Raw genomic sequence first — 21268 nt, forward strand, 5'->3', positions numbered from 1 at the left:
AAATACATGAAAAAAATTTACGTATAAAAATAAGTGAAAATTGCTTAGCCCAGGTAACTAGAAGTGAGAACAGGAAATTAAGAACAGGAAAAAAATTTTTAGGGTATTAAAATCACCTTGTGACTTGGAAATTTTATGAGAGGAGATCCTGGGGAGGAAGTCTTATGCATGTACTTAGTCCCTGATCTTTGTCAGCTCCCAGTTAAATTGGTAAAAATTCCAAGCATAAATAACACGTGTGCCGGCAGAGCATAGGAGGTTAACTGGCACTCTGAATTGCCACGGTTTCTTAAGTATCTTGAAGATATCATTTATTTGTTTATATTACTTAACAGGATATTTATTTTAGAGAGAGGGAGAGAGAGCAAGGAGAGGGGCAGAGGAAGGGGGAGGGAGACTCTCAAACAGACTCCCCCCACCCAGCACAGCCTGATGCGGGGCTCTATCTCGTAATCCTGAGACTGTGACCTGAGCTGAAATTAGAGTCAGACACTTAACCAGCTCAGCCACCCAGGGGCCCCTAAAAATAGCTTTTAAAATTTCAAAAGTGAACTTTCCGGAATCTGTCCTGCAGAAATGAAAAGCACTGACACGTAAATATAAACAGGTTTATCGCATCATTGTTTGCATTGACAAGAAATGAGAAGCAAGCTGGATGTATGTGTTCAGTGAGGGAAGAGTCAACTGAATTGTTGAAAGTTGATATCATGGAATATTAAGCATCTACTAAATATTTATTAGCCTGGAAAGATATTCGTGATATAGTAAGAGGAAAAGAAGACAGTGTGGTAGTGAGATCCCTTATTTACAGAAATGTAAATGGGAATGGGAACCTGAGTACAGATGGGTCTTTTTGTGCTGTGTGGCCCTATAGAAGGCATCAAATGGATGCCCACCCAACTTTTTTAAAAAATTTATTTTATTTTATTTATTTATTTGACAGAGATCACAAGCAAGCAGAGAGGCAGGTAGAGAGAGAGGAGGAAATTTTTTTGTTTTTTAAAGATTTTATTTATCCATTTGAGAGAGAGAGAGCATGAGAGGGGAGACGTCAGAGGGAGAAGCAGACTCCCTGTGGAGCTGGGAGTCTGAAGAGGGACTCGATCCCGGGACTCTGGAATCATGACCTGAACTGAAGGCAGTTGCTTAACCAACTGAGCCACCCAGGCGCCCACCCACCGAACTTTTAACATTGGTTACCACAGCTGGCAGGCTGGAGGGCAGAGAAGGAAAGCTACTGGCTTTTTGACTTAGTACATGTATTATGTAAAAATTTTTAAAAAATTTAAAGGCTTATAAAAATTCTTTTCCTTTGAAAAGTAAAAAGGGTAGTGTGAAATCGTGTTGGGCACTATGAAAGGACCAAAAAAGGGTATTCATGGAGTGGACTGATTTCCCACAGTAAGGGAGTGGTTCAGGTGACTTGCTGTGTGCCTCTTCCTTTTGTTTTCCTCATTTTCTTTCAAAAAATTTTATTTTTATATTTTCATCATTTTTGACCATTTTTTGATTTGCATTATGAAGTATGCTTAAATTTTCTTATAATAAAGAATGTCCTTTTATCTGAATCTTTTCATCTCTGATATATTAATCTGATCAACTTTCTTTAGCTTGAAGATGATATTATTGTCAAACAAAATTACTTCAACACTATAAAAAATTTTGCACTTCAACTTTCTTCTGAAGAATGGATGATACTCGAGTTCTCCCAGCTGGGCTTCATTGGTAAGAATACTGTCAGATTTAGCTACTTTTCAGAAATAACTGTGACTCTTGGAATCTTAAACTAATTTCTTTTACCTTAAAATTGTCTTTTTTCCCCCGGAAATGGATTGCTTTTGAGGAAATTGAATTTTAGGTAAACTTCTGCATATGAAATGATGAAAGTCAACCCAAAATAATATTTGGATACTTCTGAGATTGCAGTATTTACTGTGGAGTACACACACAGGACCAGCCATGGTCCCGAGCATATCTGATTTCTTCTCTGACCCCTCTAGTCGCTCTTTTAGTGCCCAGAGCTCTAGTAGGATGGGGGTTCTTTTAAAAAGAATGCTACACTAAATGTTTTCTAGTATGAATTCCTGGTGTTTGATGTAGTCCTTGAAGTTCTTGTTCAGGGATTAATTTGTATTCATTTGTTGCTTTCATAGACTAATTAAGGTGCTCATTTAAAATATTTCTTTTCCACTAAAATCCCTAAATTCTGTAATTAAAAAGAACATATTGAAAGCTGAAGAATTGCAAGAAGTTTACAGGTTTTAGAAAAACACTTAGAGAATAACATTTCACTTCCTGTAGTACTTTAAAACTTTAAGTATTAGAGGCTGGGCCTTTGACCTTGTTGGCTGTTTATCTCAAAACTTAAGAATCAAAAAACATCTTTACTTGTGAAAGTTGCATTGCAGACAGAATTAGGAAACCTTGTTTTTCTGCAGTTACTGATTTGGTTAAATTTTTTTTTTAACCTAAACCTAAAAGAACCTAAATGTCCTTTTTTTTTTTTTTTTTTTAATGGGAGGAATTTTAATAAGACATGAAGGAAAAGTCTCTGACTTGGTTCTTGAATCCTTTGAGCTGGTAGCTGAATGATAGATTTTGTAATGGAGAAAGTCAGGAGTTCAGTAGATCTGTTTATCCCCAGGCGACAACTCAGAATGTTTAGCTAAAGCAAGTTTGTTTGCTTTTGACAAGACAAGTGGGGAAGTTATTCTTCATGACTTCTGTTTGAAAGCACAAGCTTTTATATATTTGTTGTTAATCTCACTTATTTAAGCCATTTTGTTGCTTGGTTTCTTCATAACAGCTGTTGACTGAGAATGTGTTTTTTTTTTTTTTTTTTTTTCAGGTAAAATGTTTCAAGCACCAGACCTCACTCTGATCGTGGAATTCATATTTATGTTCTATAAGGAGAAACCCATTGATTGGCTCTTAGACCATATACTGTGGGTCAAAGTCTGCAACCCTGAAAAAGACGCAGTAAGTTGATTTCTTATTAGGGTAGATATAGGAGTGCTGACAAACATGACTTCCATCTTAGGCCTATCATTTTGTTCGTGTTCATTCCATGACCACTCCTGGGGGCACGTGCTCAGGGCTCGTGATGATTAATATACAACATAGTTTAGAAATGCCACCTTAGGCTAGGTTGGAGAGAGGTTTGTTCTGGTCTCCCCTGTATCTGTTGGAGATAAGAGTCTTTCCCCTTCCTGACACCCAGGTGGCACTATGAGATCTAATTAAGGGCTAGCTGTCAGTTAAGTGCCTGCAAACCCTTTGATCTCACTCCAGGGTCCTTGCTCACTACAGTGTGTCCTCTTGCTCTATAAAACCTGTGGACTAAGGTCCAGATCTTGTAGAGAATCACTGCATAGTTGGATCCTCACCCCACCCAATTCCACCCCTCCCCCGTAACACACCCTACAGCATCAGTTACCCTGAATAAAACCGTGCTTTCTCAGTTTGAGGGATACTTTATTGTCCCTCCCCTACCTTCTACCAGGGGAAGAGGCTTCTTTTCTCTGTCTTGTGAAAGTGACTTTCAAGAAGCCAGATAGCTGAATGAAAGCAATGACATTTGAAGTGCTTGCTTGCTTTCTTGAACTGACAGAAAATCCCTAAATTAGAGGGACTTTTAAATAACAGTGGAAAATCCCTTAAATCAGGGAAATCCACCTTTCTTCAGGTTGCTGATAAGTGTTCGCGGTGTCATTAGGCTCTGGTATTTCATTACTGTGGGCTATATATGTTCTCCTATCTGTCCTCAGCTTTCTTCATACTCTGTCATTTTTCTTTTCTCAAATACTTTGGGGACAATATCGGGCCCAGCACATCTGGAAATAAGAAATAAAATAGCAGTGATATTTTATACCAAAGCAGTGGCAAGTCAAAAAGCACTTTTTAGTATATTACTTGCAAGATACCAGTGTTCATATGCTGACCTTTGGGGTGATGGTAGCAGGTAAATGAGTCAATGATGATTTTTGTCTTGTCATGTTATTTCCATAGGAATCTTGTTATAAAAAGTAATTAGCTATGTTTTCCTTGTCCAATTTGAATTGTACCTCTGGAAAAAAAATTCTTTTTTTGATGTAAGCATAAATGTGAATACACATTCTTAAAAATAAGTCATTTTCTTTTTTAATTATTTATTCATGAGAGAGAGAGAGAGAGAGGCAGAGGGAGAAGCAGGCTCCTGAGGAGCAGAGAACCTGATTCGGGACTGGATCCCAGGACTCTGGGATCATGACGTAAGCTGAAGGCAGGCGCTTAACTGACTGAGCCACCCAGGCGCCCCCAAAATAAGTGATTTTTGACATGTAGTAACAGGAAGTCTTTGTTATGGGAATGTGTCTTTACAGGGATGACTTAATATTCATTCTAACAAACCTTTAATTTGACTTCATGACCTTATTATCTAGAATAGTTTGATCATCCTACCTGCCACTTAGTTTTTAGGACACTGCCTTCTGGTGTTTGTAAGCTATTGTTACATTCTTTTTTGTCTGTTTGTTTGTTCTTAAACCACTTTCTTAGGGCAAATCATGGAACAGAACCAAATAGCAAAGTAGCTACTTTACAACAATGATTGAACATATAAATTGATTTGAACAACTTTTATGATGTAAGTCCTGACCTGTATTTTCTTTGTGATTTACAGGCATTTTTATCGTAGGACATAGGAAAATTCAGGTGATCATTTCACTCCTACGGTATACTTGCATTCAATTGGTCCTCTGCAGTATTTCATCTCCTATAGGGTTAGCTTCTAAATGAGTCTGGGAGGTGAGAATCTCTGATAGTAGAAATGAAAACCATTTAAATCCTTTATAAAGTTTAGCACACAGCCCTTTGGCCAGTTTGATCAATCTTTTCTGTCACTGCTCCTTAGGCCATGTTTTTCTGTGGCCTGTAATTCTTCAGTTGCTTCCGCTAGGATGTCGGGGAAACTGTCTCCACATGCTGGCAGCCTCCAGAACAGTAGCTCTTTGACACTGGGCTGGAAAATTCAACAGGTTTATCAACCCACTTGGACTCTTCAGGCACCAGTGAGTCCATCGCCTGTTGAGAAGGCTCAGTCTCGGACACTGGTCATTCTCTTCTTCCCCTCCCTTCCCCACCCTCTCTTCCCCCTTCCCCCTTGCTCTTCTCCTTTACTCTTCCTCCCTTCCTTTCCCTCACCTTCCATTTGAGTAGTTGAATTTTGTGTAAATAGAATATGTTCTATTACCTCTACTGTAGTGTTAGTAATAACAGTAATGAAGTAAAACCTCTTGAGAAAAATTAAGCATTTTTGTACCCAGGAAACTATTGGAGGCCTTTCCAAGTGGAAATGTCTTACAAATAAAAGTACATTCTTCGTCCAGAACTTGTAAAAGTCACTGAAAATGAGAAGAGTTGATAAAAGCCTGACAGCACAGCTGAGGCTGTCGTCAAGTACCGAGTTAACCCACAGGGGGCGCCCTGATGGCATTCTGGGTTTCCCACACCCGGACCAAGCATGAGGACAGGTTGTAATCTGAAGTCTGGACCTGGAGGCACTTCACATGGAAACACAAGTTGTCCTGTAACTGTGCTGAGTTGAACTGTGGAACTTGAAATACCTAAGGAGCGGTGACAGAAAAGATTGATCAAACTGGCCAAAGGGCTGTGTGCTAAAATTTATAGAGGATTTAAATGGTTTTAATTTCTACTATCAGAGATTCTCACCTCCCAGACTCATTTTAGAACCTAACCCTATAGGAGATAAAATACTGCAGAAGACCAACTGAATGCTTATGGTCAAGCTGTTGCCTTGCATTTTCAGACAACTTTGATGCAACAAAATATGCCTTTTATTATGTGCAAATCCTTTGTTATGTCATCCAATTAAAGACATTCTATATATTTGAACCAAACCTCTAGGTTATAGTGTGAGCATTTTAATTTTAAAAGTCGAATGGACATTTTGACGTATCCTGAAGATGGTTGAAATTAAATCCTGAACTCTTCTCTTAGCTGTGCTTATTTTAAATTTTTTTCATATTAAATCTGTTTATCTAGTAAGTAGCAAATCTCAATGTGTTAAAAAGGACCCTAAGAATTGTGATTTGGAATTATGAGATAAGTTGGATTTTCTTTTCAATATTCTTGAAAAGGACTTTTGAAAGGGGCACCTGGGTAGCCCAATTGGTCGAGTGTACAACTCTTGGTTTCAACTCAGGTCATGATCTCAGGGTTATGAGATGAAGGCCTACGTCTCAGGCTCCATGCTGGATGTGGAGCCTACTTACAACTCTCTCTCTACCTCTCCTTCTGCCCCTCCCTGACCCCTACTGTGTCTCTAAAAAAAGGAAAAAGAAAATAAAAGGACTTGTGGCTTTTCTGATGAGGACAAGATTTCATTTTGTAATGTGACACTGACATGATTTTTTTTTTAATATTTAGAAACATTGTGATAGACAGAAAGCAAATCTACGAATTCGCTTCAGACCTTCGCTTTTCCAACATGTTGGTCTGCATTCTTCTCTATCAGGAAAAATACAGAAACTCACGGTTGGTGATGTAATTTTATTTTCCTCATGCATATACAGTTTGTTATTTAGTGTTTAGCCACTGATTATTCTTCTTCTTAAGTATAAATAAGCTATATGATGTTTAACAGCGTATGTGTTTCTCCTCTTAGGATAAAGATTACATGAAACCATTAATTCTTAAAATCCATGTAAACCCACCTGCAGAGATATCTACTTCTTTGAAGGTCTACCAAGGACATACACTGGAGAAAACTTACATGGGGGAGGATTTCTTCTGGGCTATAACCCCAGTAGCCGGAGACTACATCTTGTTCAAATTTGATAAGCCAGTCAATGTAGAAAGGTTGGTGACTATTGAAATCTATTTGGTCTTAAAATTTTACACCTCTTCTTAGTGTGATTTACGATGGATTTTTTTTTTTTTATGTGTATGACTGATGTGAGGAGACGGTGGGTCCCAAGTGTTAGATGGTAAAATACTTTCCTACAACTCAGTAGTAAAATGGGTGTGTTGTTTTTAGATAGGACATCAGCTCCTACCATGTTTGGTAAATTCTTGGTATCGTTGAACAAATATTTAGTATAGTATTTTAGTACTTTCAGGCAGAACTCTTCCTTAAAATATAGATTAGTTTTCATGTCCTTATTCTCGAATATCCCTCAGGTTTGACTGAGAGCTAGTCAGTTACCTAGCAAATTGGGTGAAATGATACTTTTGACAGACTGTGACCATCCCTAGTCAGTGATTTTACAAATGCTGGCTTGCTTTTAGACCACAGTGGAAGAATTTATAACCCTTTTATGTTTTTCAGAATTTATGTTCATTTAACAGAATTTAGGACTCTTTTCTGCCTGTTTTCTAACAGTCATGATTTCCCCCAACCTTTCTTCAGTTTGGGGTGTATTCCCCAGACTATAAACCATCTGTGGTACACTTAAATATAATCCCCAAATGGAATATAATTCTGTAGCCTGGGGGACATTGTATCACGTGTACTTGTGTGAGGTGTGTCCTGTTGTTAGAACCCACCAAAACTCATTTGGAATAATTCTACTTAAGGTTTTCAGAAATAGTGCGTAGTTATCGTGTTATTGATTTTATTTTATTACTCTAAACTTATTCTAAAGAGGAATTTAAGTGTGTAAAAATGTTTTGGGCAATATGGTGAGTGCTGTGAAGTGTGTAAACCTGGCGATTCACAGATCTGTACCCCTGGGGCTAATAATACATTGTATGTTTATTAAAAATAAAAAACTGTGTTTTGGGCAATGGGACTATCCCTGGAAAAACCTAAAAATACTTTGGAGTAATATTTCACATTTATGAGTATATAATATTTTGTTGTTAAATTTAATGTTCATTTTTATACTAGATAGTATGATATTCAGCACTTTGAAGTAGTATTTACCACACTTAAAAGAGTCATCATAGGGGCATTTGGGCAGCTCAGTTGGTTGAGCGTCTGACTCCTGATCTCAGCTCAGGTCTTGATCTTAGAGTCAGGGGTTTAGGCCCTGTGTTGGGGTCCGTGCTGGGTGTGGAGCCTACATTGAAAAAAAAGATGTCATCATAAACATCTGAAATGGGGTTAATATCCAAAATATGTAAAGAACTTATACAACCCAATACCAAAAAAGCAAATGATTTGATTAAAAAATGGAGCAGAGGACCTGAAGACACATTTTTCTAGAGATGACATATAGATGCCCAACAGATGGATGAAAGGATGCTCAGCATCAATAGGCATCAGGGAGAGGCAAGTCAAAACAACGAGCTGTCTCCTTATACCAGTCAGAATGGCTAAAATCAGAATGACAAGAACGAACAAGTATTGGCAGGGGCGTGGGGCAAGGGGGCCCCTTGTGCACTGTTGGTGGGAATGTAAATTGGTGCAACCACTATGGGAAACAATATGGAGGTTCCTTAAAAAATTAAAAATGGGGGACGCCTGGGTGGCTCAGTTGGTTAAGCAGCTGCCTTCGGCTCAGGTCATGATCCCGGCGTCCTGGGATCGAGTCCCGCATCGGGCTCCTTGCTCGTCGGGGAGCCTGCTTCTCCCTCTGCCTCTGCCTGCCATTCTGTCTGCCTGTGCTCGCTCTCTCTCCCTCGCTCTCTCTGACAAATAAATAAATAAAATCTTTAAAAAAAAAAATTAAAAATGGAAGTACAGTATAATGCAGTGATTCCACTACTGGGTACTTAGCAAAGGAAAGGAAGACACCACTTCAAAAAGTTTATTGCAGCATGATTAACAGTAGCCATGATAGGGAAGCATCCCAAGTGTTCTCAGTAGAAAAACAGGTAAGATAAGGAGATTGTGGTATGTATACCCATGAGGGAATATGCCACACAAAGGATGAGATCCTGCCTTTTGTGACAATGTGGATGGACCTAGAGGGTATTAAGCTAAGTGAAGTAAGTCAGCCTGAGAAAGACACATACCACATAATTCCACTCAGGAATCTTAAAGAAAACAACCCACAAGTAAACAAAAAGCAGACTCAGACCTGTGAATACAGAAAACAAACTGGTGGCCAGAAGGGGAGGGGAGTTGGGGGGTTGGGCAAAATGGTGAAGGGGAGAGGGAGCTACAGGCTTCCAGTGATGGAATGAGTAAGTTGCTGGCGTAAAAGGCACAGCATAGGGAATACAGTGAGTGACAGTGTAGCAGCCCTGTACAGTGACAGATGGCAGCCGCCCTTGTGGTGAGCTCAGACTCACACAGAGATGGCGGATCACTGTGTTGTACACCTGAAGCTAATGTAGCATTGTGGGTCAGCTATACTCAGAGACTTCTAAACAAAGAGTCATCATACAATTAGAAACAATTTTTTCACCTCCATAAATCAGAATAGTCTCAGACCATTTCTGTTGGTTTATTTTTAACAAGTTAAAATTGTGCCAGCAAAGAATCTGCTAAAGAACTCCTGTATTGGAGATCAGATTTGTTAACAAATGTATTTACAATAAACTTCTATAAAGTATATGATCCCACTGAGGAGCCATTTCTAAGTAAAACACAGTTCTTTTAAAATGAGAGTATATCTGAATTTTCTCACAGTTCATGGAGAGACCGCCCCCCACCCCCGCCAGAATAGGGAAAAGGAATCACTTTTGACTTGCACAATAATGGACTTGCTGGGGGGGTGGTAAAGCAGAAGTTGTATTTATCAGTACAGAAATTAAGTGGTAGGGAAAATATTTTCTGACCACATATTATGATATGTTTTGATTACATAAAAATTTTAAAATACGAAAAAATGAGGGAAAAACATCACAACCCCGTAGACACCATTGTGATCATATTGGCACTTTCTACTCTGAAAGCCATTATGGTCTGTATGTAATTTTATGTCTTATATTTTCTATCATAATTTGTCATAAATGATCCATAAACATTTTTAATACCTTTTTTTAAAGATATTTTTATTTATTTATTTGACACAGAGAGAGATTACAAGTAGGCAGAGAGGCCGGCAGAGAGGAAGGGGGAAGCAAGCTCCCTGTCGAGCAGAGAGCCTGATGTGGGACTTGATCCCAGGACTTTGAGACCACAACCCGAGCCGAAGTGGAGGGGCCCAACCCAGTGAGCCACCCAGGCGCCCCTTGTAAACATTTTAATAGTTGCACATTCTCCCCACTGTCGGCTATACCATCATTTACTTCTTCTGATATTAAACTTTGTAGATCATACTGACTCTTCCGCTGTAATCTCATAGTAAACACCTCTGAATCAGTCTGTCTGAACGGCAAATTCTGTCCATCATTCCTTTCTTAAAAGTAGCTTCCTCTGTTTTGTATTGGTCTGTAGCTGAGGTCATGAGTGGCCCATAGTTATAGCAGGTAGCATTTCAAGTCAAAGATGTCTTTCTAAAAAAGGTGTCTCTCATCTGAAAACATTGGAATTAATCTTTGGCGTAGCCTAGAGGGAGCCGAGGGTGCCCTTCCCTCTGTAACACTGGAAAATCCGGTCTTCATCCCAGATGATTTCTGCCCACCAGTACCATACTGTACCGTTAGCTTTCTGTCACTGCTCCTTGCAGTACTTTGAATAGGCAGGGTATTTTGTCAGTTCTCATAAACTCATAAACTTGCTACAGTCCCATGAGGTGGGTGAGAATCTCTGTGCTTTTGGAAGAAACTCAGGCTCAGGAAGCTAATGTAACTTGCTAAAGGTGAGAATTCTCTAAATGAGAGACCTAGGATTTGGATCCAGGTCTTTCTAAATCTAAACTTTTAACCGTTTAACTTAATTAAAGTTGTTGTCTATCTTTTCTTTTCTTTTTTTTAAAGATTTTATTCATTGATTGGACAGGGAGAGAGCAAGTGCAAGTGGGCAGAGAGGTAGGGAGGGAGAGGAGGAGAAGCAGGCTCCCCCCTGAGCAAGGAGCCTGGTGTGGGGACTCGATCTCTGGACCCTGGGATCATGACCTGAACTGAAGGCAGCCGCTTAACAGACTAAGCCACCCAGGCGCCCCTAAACTTAAGTTTTCAGTTTAGATTTAGATATGCTTTGCATGCCCTATCTGGGTTTTACACCCGCCCTCCCTCCCTCCTTTCCCCACATACACTTACACACACACTGGTTTTCAGGGTGTCAGAACCTGAGGACATTATCCTCATACCCAGGGAGTATTTTAGATTGATCATAGTTGCTATTGAGATGTTTGTTCATAGTGATAAGTGGAATTATTTAGATATTTGGAATTGGTTAATTTACTCTCAGGCTCCTAATACTGAAATTATTTGCATTGGATAAAGCTAGTCTTTGAACTTGCCATGGCTCATGGCGGGCCTGGTGAAAATTTACTCGGGCACAAGATACAGTAGTATTTTGTAGGTGCTGCAGCTTCGATTACTCTTCGATAGTAGTGTACGTTTAAAACAGTGTGAACCGCAGCCTAAAACTTTTTTTCTTAAAGTCTGTTAAATACATTATTACGTCAAGCACCACACATGCCCCTTCCAATGGAAGGAATTAACACATCCCCTCGGGGTTGCATCCTTGGGTTTTTCGGTTCCCTGCAACTATTCGGAACAGTAACGTGCCTCGCTACGAGCCCTGGTGCAGTCCCCGCTCACCCCGAGCCCTGCTGGGAAAGCTCACTGTGAGGTGAGGCGGTCTTCCTGAATCTTCGTCAAGTCTAGTCTGACTCATACTTTTATGTTTGTCTTTTCAGTTACTTGTTCCACAGCGGCAACCAAGAACATCCAGGAGATATCCTGCTCAACACAACTGTGGAAGTTTTGCCTTTAAAGGTATGCCTGTTTCTTCCCCTAATTCTTCTTCAGAACTAAGACTAGGAGACTTGGTTTGAGGTTATCCTTACTGATGAGGTGAAAGAAAATTCTCTCGTTTGCAGGGCCTTTGTGACGAGCAATATTAATTTTTTTTTTGAAATATGGAACACTTAGTGTATTGTCCCATCTGTCTTATTCATAGAGCCTCCATTTTGTTTCCTGTTGGAAAATAACTTGGAAGTTCCTACTAGGAAAATAAGTGAATCATCATTTTACTTTAATGCTTAACTGGTGTTTATATTTTGAGTCCCAAAATGCCATGTGGTTTTAATGCCTGTTGTTTAATACACAAAATTAATTTTACTGGTCTTTAAGTAGTGCTTAGTTTTCTTTCAGGTTAACACGGTTTTTTATTTTTAATGAAAAAAAATAGTACCCTATTAAATTGGTTTAAATTTAAATTAATTAAAATTTAAATGTTCTAATCAATGTATCATCTGTATTTATTTATATTTATATATTTAAATTTTCTAACCAATCTAGAAAGATACATAGATTCAGATATTATAAAAAAAAGAATATTTGTATTGATAAACTTTTTAAGATTCAAGACTGAGATGACATTTTTCTTTTTTAGAAATAGCTGAGCCACAAACATCACTTTTGTGTTTATTAAGATATATTAGATCTGTTGTAAATAGAAGTAATAATTTGCAAAGTTAATGTTTTTTGTTCTATTTTAGAGTGAAGGTTTGGAAATAAGCAAAGAAACCAAAGACAAACGATTAGAAGATGGTTATTTCAGAATAGGTAATACCTCCTACTTTAACCTAGTAGAATGTCCTTGACTTTTCTGGACTAACTCCTAAGTAATTATAACTTCTCGTCGGATGTTAAGCACTTTAGGGTTATAGTTACCAATGTCCTCCCAAGTTGTGTGTGTTCTCATGTTTCATACTTTAATTGTCTTGACCCAACCAGGATTTCAGATCAGAGGTTCATTTGCTGGTTCCTCTTTATCTCCCCACCTGCTGTTTCGTGGTTGATAGTCACTGCTAGATCCTCTGCCTTCAGCTGCCTCCTGCCCTCTCTGACCGGGCGATGGTAGCTACTTGCAAGGTCCCAGCAACGTCCGTGTGCCAGAAGCTCTGTGCTTTTAGCCCCTGCCTCCTTCCTGAGCTTCAGGTCTGTACTGAGATGCTTTCTCTCTCTCTCTCTTTAAGGATTTTATTTATTTGAGAGAGAGAAAGAGCGAGCACCAAAGCAGAGGGGGTGGGGATAAGGGAGAAGCAGGCCACCTGCAGAGCAGGGAGCCCCATGCGGGGCTCCATCCCAGGACCCTGAGATCATGACCTGAGCCGAAGGCAGACGCCGGGGCGCCCCCTGGGATGCTTTCTGACAGGGCCACACAGCCATTTGCTCTGAGCATCTGTGCCAGGGTCGTACCTTTCGGTCACCATAGTTTTTGCTGTCACTATTCACCTGGTTGCCTAAGCCCAATCTTGGGAGACACCCTGAACACACACCCCACTTTGTACTGTCCGTTAGCATAAAATATGTCCATCTGGGAATGCCGAGTCACCTGCCCTGGGCTAGTGCTCAGGCCTCTGCCTCTGGGTCTGGGCCGGAGAAGGACTGCCACTCCCTGCGTCCTTCTGCTCGCTTTGCCCAGAACCCCAGCAGTTGCCTTTCTAAAGCGTCCCTCTTACCACGATGTTAGCCTGGGGAGAGATCTTAACGCCTTTCCATGATCACATTCCTTAGCTTCCATCCACTTTCACATCATGTTTCCTTTGATTCTCAGTTTCCCTTGTCCTGAGTCTCTTGTTCCTCTCATGCTCCTTGCGCTCATGTGCAGCTGTGCCTCTGGCCATTTTCTCCACCTGATATTTCTCCTAATGAATGCTTTCTCATTTTCTGTTAAACACTGCAGCTGCCCCTCTTGTCTGCTCTTCCTAACACACTGCGTGCGCTTTACTGTGTGGCCTTGCCATGTCACAGGGCGGTTCCCTGTCACAGCGAGGTGACCTGTCACAGTGCGGTCCTGCGCACTTGACGGGAAGGCAGGCGGCGATGGCTCTTGGCCGTCTCTTGCAAGTTAACATACAGTCTGTTGCTGGGTAGGTGTTAACTCAGTGAATGAGAATGTATTTTCTTTTTCTTAAAAGTAATGCTTTTCTTAGTGGTAGGCAGAAGAGAATATTGGTAAATTTACACTGTAGGTGAATAGGATAGGTACAATCAGAAAACTGTCTTGAGAGTTTTCACATCTGGTGTCATGGTTTCTGCTACAAGGTTTGTGTGATAACCCTAGTTTTTGTGTAGTTTTGGTGGATAGATGAGTTTCATTATTTTCATATTTGGGTTACGTCTAGAAATGTACAAAAAGTTGGTTGCATATCTAAGACATTTATTAACCCTATTACTTGTCCATTATTTAGTTTCTGAGACTATTGTGTTCTAGATTAGGAAAGCATAGGAAATTGACCATCAGTAGTAACTTGAAGATAATGACCATCTAAGACGGCAGCTCAAACATGTTTAGAACAGAAGAGAATGTGTAAATCAGCCAGCCTAGGACCTTGTATAACGAAAAGGTGCATCAGAAACAAGGAGCAACTGATTTCTTTCAACTGAGTATGAAACAATTCCACTCCCTTAAGTATGCCTTAGTGGAATAGCTTCGCAGACCTTCCTCATAGTGGAACAGCCGTACCTGGTGAAAATTATTTTCAAAAAAATAGAGCAGATGGAGAGACATTACTCATGAAAATCTGAATCTGAGTAAGAACATGAAGAGTCTGTGGCCTTAGACACCTGACCCACTGCGTTCCCCACACTGCCTGAGCTCAGTGAGACTGGAGCTCTATTCTCGACACTTTCTAGTCAGTCCCAGTTGTGAGGCAAAGAGCTCTGTCAGAGAAACACTGGAAGGACAGACTGGTGTGCGGTCAGGGTGCGGTAGGAGGGGGAGCCCCACAGGGCATGACCCTGCAAGTCTCGGCCAGTACCAGGAATTGGGAGTTCTAGTCACTCTCCAGTAAGCTCCTCCTTCCTTTCCCCCTTCTTTCCTGTCTCTCAGTGTGGACCTACCAGTTCATTGGGTCAAGAACAAAAATTAAATTTCTTGTTCGGGAAGCTGGTACAGGCACGTGGTACCAAATGCATATCTGAAAGCATAAATTTCAGTTTCCCCTGCTCTTTTCTGTCCTCCCTAGTGCTTCCCAGAGGCAGTTCCTTTAAGGATTTGTGTCCTTCCAGAAGTTTTCTGTTCAGAAATGAAGAGATACTAGTATATTCTTTAAAAACACACAGTCACACAGGAATGATAACATGCTGTACGACCTTTGTTCTGCATCTTTTCCCCGATCAAATACACAAGTATTATATACGGAAGAGGAACATTCCAAATGATCGTAACATTTCAGATATACAGAAGATACAAGTAATAATGTAATGAGCATCAGTGTGTTTGGCTTAAGATTTGACAATTCAGTTGTTCTTCCCTAATATCTTCTTTCCCCCTTCCACCCAAGGAGAACTACTGTCCTAAGGTTTGTGGTTACCATTTGTGTGTCCACATCTACTATGTATGTACGATGTATTCCTGAACAACACGCAGTGTTATTTCGCTTGTTAAATCTGAGCGAAATAATAACCTTCTGTAGTCTACAGTTTCTTTTCTCTCCCCATCATGAGATTCATCCGTGTGGGTGCGTGTATCTTTCGCTCATTCATTTACTTGCTGTGTAAATGTTCACAGTGGACATATCACTGTCTGTCCTCCTGTTTGCTTATAAAGTTTGTTTCCTTTTTTTTCCCGTTATAAAGAATGCTTGTTTGAACAATTCTGCACATGTATGAGAGTGTCTCTGCGTTGAGAGTGCAAGTAGATCTTTAGCTACATTATCTTCTGTTGTACTTTATTCTTCGAATTCTTCATTCTTTTAATTGGCTGCCTAGTATTTTCATGGATTAACATATCAAAATTCGCATAGCCGGTCACCTAGTGGTGGACGGTTGTTGGCAGTTTTAATTCTGGGTGAAAGTGTTTTTTTTTTGTTGTTGTTGTTGTTTTAAAGATTTTATTTATTTATTTGACAGAGAGAGAGAGATCACAAATAGGCAGAAAGGCAAGCAGAGAGAAGGGGGGAAGCAGGCTCCCTGCAGAGCAGAGAGCCCGATGTGGGGCTTTATCCCAGGACCCTGAGATCATGACCTGAGCTGAAGGCAGAGCCTTAACCCACTGAGCCACCCAGGTGCCCATTTTTTTGTTTGTTTGTTTGTTTTTTAAAGATTTACCTATTTATTTATTTATTTATTTTTTTAAGATTTACCTATTTAAAGAGCGTGTGCATGCGCACAGGGGGAAAGGTCAGGGAGAGAGAAAGAGTCTTAAGCAGATTCTCCACAGACCCTGAAGCCTAACACAGGGCTCAGTCTCACAACCCTGAGATCACAACCTGAGCCACAACCAAGAGTTGGTTGCTTAGCTGACTGCCTCACTCAGGTGCATCCTGGATGCAGGTGTTTTAAAGAGGCCAGTTACATCATTAGGTAATTATCTTTCTAATTAAACGAGCTCATCAGATGATAGTACGATACCTCATTAAAGTGTTTCAAGTTTCACAGTATTTTTCAGCCCTAAGTTCCCTGCCTAACTCAATAATTCAGTAATACTTTTTTGTAGCCTATACTTCCCACCCCAGTCTAGCCCCAGCATGGACATACTTTCATGAAATAAGATTATTAATAGGGGCACCTGGGTGGCCCAGTGGATTAAGCCTCTGCCTTCAGCTCAGGTCATGATCTCAGGGTCCTGGGATCGAGCCCCACATCGGGCTCTCTGGCTCAGTGGGGGAGCCTGCTTCCTCCTCTCTCTCTGCCTGCCTCTGCCCGCTCGCTCTGTGATCTTCTCAGTGATCTCCCTCTGTCAAATAAATGAGTAAGATTTAAAAAAAAAAAAAGATTATTAATAACTTTTAAATAAGAAATATGTTTAATACTACAAGTCTTCTTGGGGGCACTTAGGTGCCTTAGTGAAATGTAGGACTCTTGATTTTGGCTCAGATTGTGATCTCAGAGTTGTGGGATTAAGCCTGACGTGGGGTTCTGCGCTCAGTGTGGAGTCCGCTTGTCTTTCTTCCTTTGCCCTGCCCCAGCTCACATGTGTGCATTCTCTCTCTAAAATAAATAAATAAATCTCTAAAAAATATATTACAAGTTTTCTCTGTTATGATTTTCAGGTTGAACATATCTTACTAAAAGCCTATCATTATTTTGTAAAACTAGATTAGGCTGCATAATCTCCACACCAGATAGCCTCAGTCCTGCTCTGGCCCTCTTCCTCTTGTTTTTTTTTTCCCCCCCTCTACTTCCTGTTTTTGCTTAGAATGTTTAATTTTTTTTTTCGTTTTTATTTTTCAATGGTTTGAAAAAAATGAAAATTTTATATTGTGACATGTAAAAATGATAAAAAGGTTTGATTTCAGTGTCCATAAATAGTTATTGGAACACTTTATTGGTGCTTGCTTACTTCTGTGCAGTCCATGCACTCTGACGCCCCAGCGGGAGAGAAGAGCCCAGAGTTGCAGCCAAGAAGGAGGTGGTGCTGGGGCGCTCCAGGTAGTGGCAATGCAGTTATGATATGACCGTGTCCCCGCGCACCACCATCCTGTGACGTTTAAAAAAAAAAAATAATAATAATAATAACCAGTGCTTACCCATGATGCCGAAAACTGTGAAAGTGGACTTTGAATGTCAGTGCTTTTTAACCGTGAAAATGTGGCGTATTTGATCAGATTGGATGGCAGATCGCCATGGTTATTACGCTGTGATGTGACAGCTGGTCTGGGGAACACATTGCCATCCTGAGCACTCATGCTGTTCCCAACTCACAGGAAAGCAGAGGTCAGGAAATCAGAAGATTTAACAGACAGTATTTCATGACAGCAGAATTTCTTCCCAGAAATAAATGCGCATGAGGCTGTAACCAGAGTGAGTGTCGGGGAGACTCGGGTGTTAGCCAAGTAAATGAAGCCAATGACCAAGCGTACGTTACATCGTATTTAATCGGAGCAGCCGAAGATGTGTGTGCAGAAAAAATAAACTTAAGACCATCAAGCTTTCACTCACAACCAACTGCATGAAGAATTGAGGTCACTGGGAACACTATCAGTCAGAAGACAAAGCAAGGCAATTGACTGCCTAAGTGTTAATAATGTGATATGGTATTTATAGCATATTTTAAGATAAACTACATGAAAACAAGAGAACACAAGACAGGAAGCTGACAACTAAATGTATATCATTGTAAGATTATTACTAATTGGCAAAATGGAATTTTTTTGAAGTCAGACTGATAACTTAAGTACATTATACATAGTACATAGAGTACCAGTAAAAAAGTGTATAGATAAATATAAACATGTATACACAAATAGGTAAATGGATATGTTAAAAAAAAAGGGGGGAGTTGGAAAGAGAAAATAAATTTAAGCCCTAGAGTGCTTGAAGGTTTCCTCCCCATTGTAATTTGAAGAATTATATTTAATATTTATGTAACAGATATTCACATCTTGTTGGGAAAACAGCTTCCTTCATAGAAGGTGGAAAAAATACTGCAAATATTTCTTCGTTATGCCAGGTGTTTATTCTTTCTAAAACCCCAATAGTGTCGTTTTCCTCAAAATTAACCCTGATTATCACTAAATGTTCTTTACTTAGTTGACGCCCAAGTGCTTGACACTCCTTTGTTTGTTTTTATTTTTTTCCTGGTCTTTGTGCATTTGTGTATGTGAGGGATTAGATACACTAATGCATTTTGAACCTTTTAGGATGAGGATATTTGTAAGGTCACGGTCGGAAATCCTGTTAGTGCACAGTACCTGGGGGTATTTCAGTGCACAAAAAGTCACCACAAATATAATTATATGTGGGAAATTGGATCTAGACCTGCAGTACAAAGAAAATCTAAAGAATCTTCTTGCCCTAAGGTAACACTAGAAAAAAAAAATAGGCTGAATTCTATCATTTCCATTAAAAAAAAAAAATTGTTTCCTGGTCTCTTGATGAGTTGATAGAAGTTATAGGTACTGCCTAGTTGTTATTTGGAGTCCATGCCAACCTTGAAGTAACCGAAGCATTGGCCTCTGAAAAGTCTGCATGGAACCAAGTACAGGCAAGAATGTTTTCCAACAAGCTGAGAAAACACACATTGAGTACAACCTGAAGTGAAATGTGTTACACTGAATGGTGGTGAAGATATCCATGAAGAAGAAGGCTTAGTTGGATACATGTACAGAGCTTGTGGAAATGTGAGCGAAGCCAGTGGTTATTTTATTATTCATCTGGTACTTTACAGGAACTACCTGAATCTGTCATGTATCATTATTTTATTGAACCAGCAGCAGTCATCAGTGAACTTGATTCATTCTCATGGACTCTGCCATGATCAGTTCTGTGAATTTTTGTCAGAAATAGAAACTGAACAGTATGACCTTCTGGACCACACAGCAGCTCTGGGGCTTAGCTGTGATCAATTTTATAATGAAAAAAATTTTAAAAAAGAACTTTTTTTTTTTTTAAGCCCAGGAACATTATTGAAATTTTTTCCCAGGACTGCCCTTAACCACTATTGTCTCTTAGAAAGTTAGTTTTTGGTGCAGACTTGATGACGTTTTAATCAAGCTAAAATTACAAGACAAAATAGCACTTCCGTGCAGACCTTTTATTCTAGCCAAGTCACTGATGACCATGATTATTTGAGCTCCAATATCAGACTGATCAAGAAGCTTCCACCTTACTTTCCCCTCAAAAGTGACTCATCTGCAGTGTAGTGACACTTGCAAGGCAAGTATTTGGGAGAAGAACCTTATGGAATGCCTCCAAGTATATGCTCCAGTAAAATCATGTGCTAGTGGACTGATGTGTTTCGCAGCACCGCGGCTGTGTGAAAGGAATTAGTCAAGATAAAATATGTAAAATCTCATGGATTCATATGAACAGATGAACATTTACGATCAAATTTTTTTTTTAAAGATTTTATTTATTTATTTGACAGAGAGAGATCACAAGCAGGCAGAGAGGCAGGCAGAGAGAGAGGAGGAAGCAGGCTCCCTGCTGAGCAGAGAGCCTGATGCGGGGCTCGATCCCAGGACCCTGAGATCATGACCTGAGCCGAAGGCAGCGGCTTAACCCACTGAGCCACCCAGGCGCCCCTTACGATCGATTTTAATGAGGATCACTTTGAATCCTAGTTAACTGAATGTTAACCACCCCCTCCCCCCCGCACCATCCTAAAAGGAATTATGTTCTCCTTGGTACACCTGCATGGTGGTTCTTATCATTTGAATTTCATCAATAAAAATTTGTGAACATTTTTTCCCCATCTTCCCATGTAGAAGTGCTAACCTGATATCTTTACTTTTCCTCTTAGTCCACAAAGCTCAAAATATTTACCATCTGCCCTGTATAATAAAAGGGTTGCCAGCTCCTGGCTTAGAGAAAACATGGCCAAGAATAAAACATTTGTCACTTTTTCCGTTGCATTTTGTTGTTTTAAGAATATTCCTCACAGCAAGAAAAATTGGATATAGAGCATGCTACCTTTTTATAGAACCTCTTGGTCCTAGCTTTTTCAACTTGTCATTTGTAATAGCAGTTTTCTATTAGAACCTCCTGGAGGAGGTATCACTTCTTAATTCCTTCTAGATGTTACATGGGAACGGATACATACAGACTGAGTGCCTGCTCAAGGCCAACCATTATATGTTATGTCTGAAAGCACTGAAATCTGCCATTACTGACTTAACCTTCAAAGGGTTGGACTGAGCCATGGTACAGAGTACACTTTGGTAAGGTTTGGTTAAGTCACATTTTATTAAAAACCTGCATGTTAAAATATTTTTTTTTTAAAGATTTTTATTTATTTATTTGAGAGCGAGACAGTGAGAGCATGAGGGAGGAGAAGGTCAGAGGGAGAAGCAGACTCCCCATGGAGCTGGGAGCCCGATGTGGGACTCGATCCCAGGACCCCGGGATCATGACCCGAGCCGAAGGCAGTCGTCCAACCAACTGAGCCACCCAGGCGTCCTATGTTAAAATATTTTTGATGCAAGAACATACACACACACGTTTAATTTGCAGTAAGAGGAAGTATAGCTCTGCCTCTCTTATTAGGTGCTTCTAATATAAGCATACACTTCGTGAGAAATTTGAAAGTTCAATAAAAGTAGAAAGAAGGGGAAAAATTCACCCAGGCCCGTCTTGACGACACCCACTGGAAATGTTTTGGTGTTTTTTTCCCTGTTTTAAGTCCGTGATAAATTAGGCTTGCCGATTTCAGGCTATCCAACACGTGTTGATTTTTCTTTTGAAGGAAAATTTGAGAATGGTGTTGCCGAAGGAATGGTGGATCCTAGCCTAAACCCCATTTCAGCCTTTCGACTTTCAGTTATTCAGAATTCTGCCGTTTGGGCCATTCTTAATGAGGTAAGACAATGTGTGCTAT

General features: G+C 40.0%; 1 protein-coding gene across 5 annotated transcripts in view; it reads left to right on the forward strand.

The window, feature by feature from the left end:
* The window catches only part of MGAT4A (alpha-1,3-mannosyl-glycoprotein 4-beta-N-acetylglucosaminyltransferase A), a 155842-nt gene that overhangs the window by 128524 nt on the left and 6050 nt on the right, over positions 1 to 21268 (forward strand). For all 5 annotated transcript variants that reach the window (XM_047745042.1, XM_047745040.1, XM_047745041.1 and 2 more), the window contains exons 9-15: positions 1611 to 1725; positions 2849 to 2979; positions 6427 to 6534; positions 6665 to 6858; positions 11697 to 11775; positions 12501 to 12567; positions 21137 to 21249. In XM_047745042.1, coding sequence (XP_047600998.1) covers positions 1611 to 1725; positions 2849 to 2979; positions 6427 to 6534; positions 6665 to 6858; positions 11697 to 11775; positions 12501 to 12567; positions 21137 to 21249 — 807 coding nt within the window. The remainder of the gene's footprint in view (positions 1 to 1610; positions 1726 to 2848; positions 2980 to 6426; positions 6535 to 6664; positions 6859 to 11696; positions 11776 to 12500; positions 12568 to 21136; positions 21250 to 21268) is intronic.

The sequence above is a fragment of the Lutra lutra genome, chromosome 9 (assembly GCF_902655055.1).
Source record: "Lutra lutra chromosome 9, mLutLut1.2, whole genome shotgun sequence".
Lineage (NCBI taxonomy): Eukaryota > Metazoa > Chordata > Mammalia > Carnivora > Mustelidae > Lutra > Lutra lutra.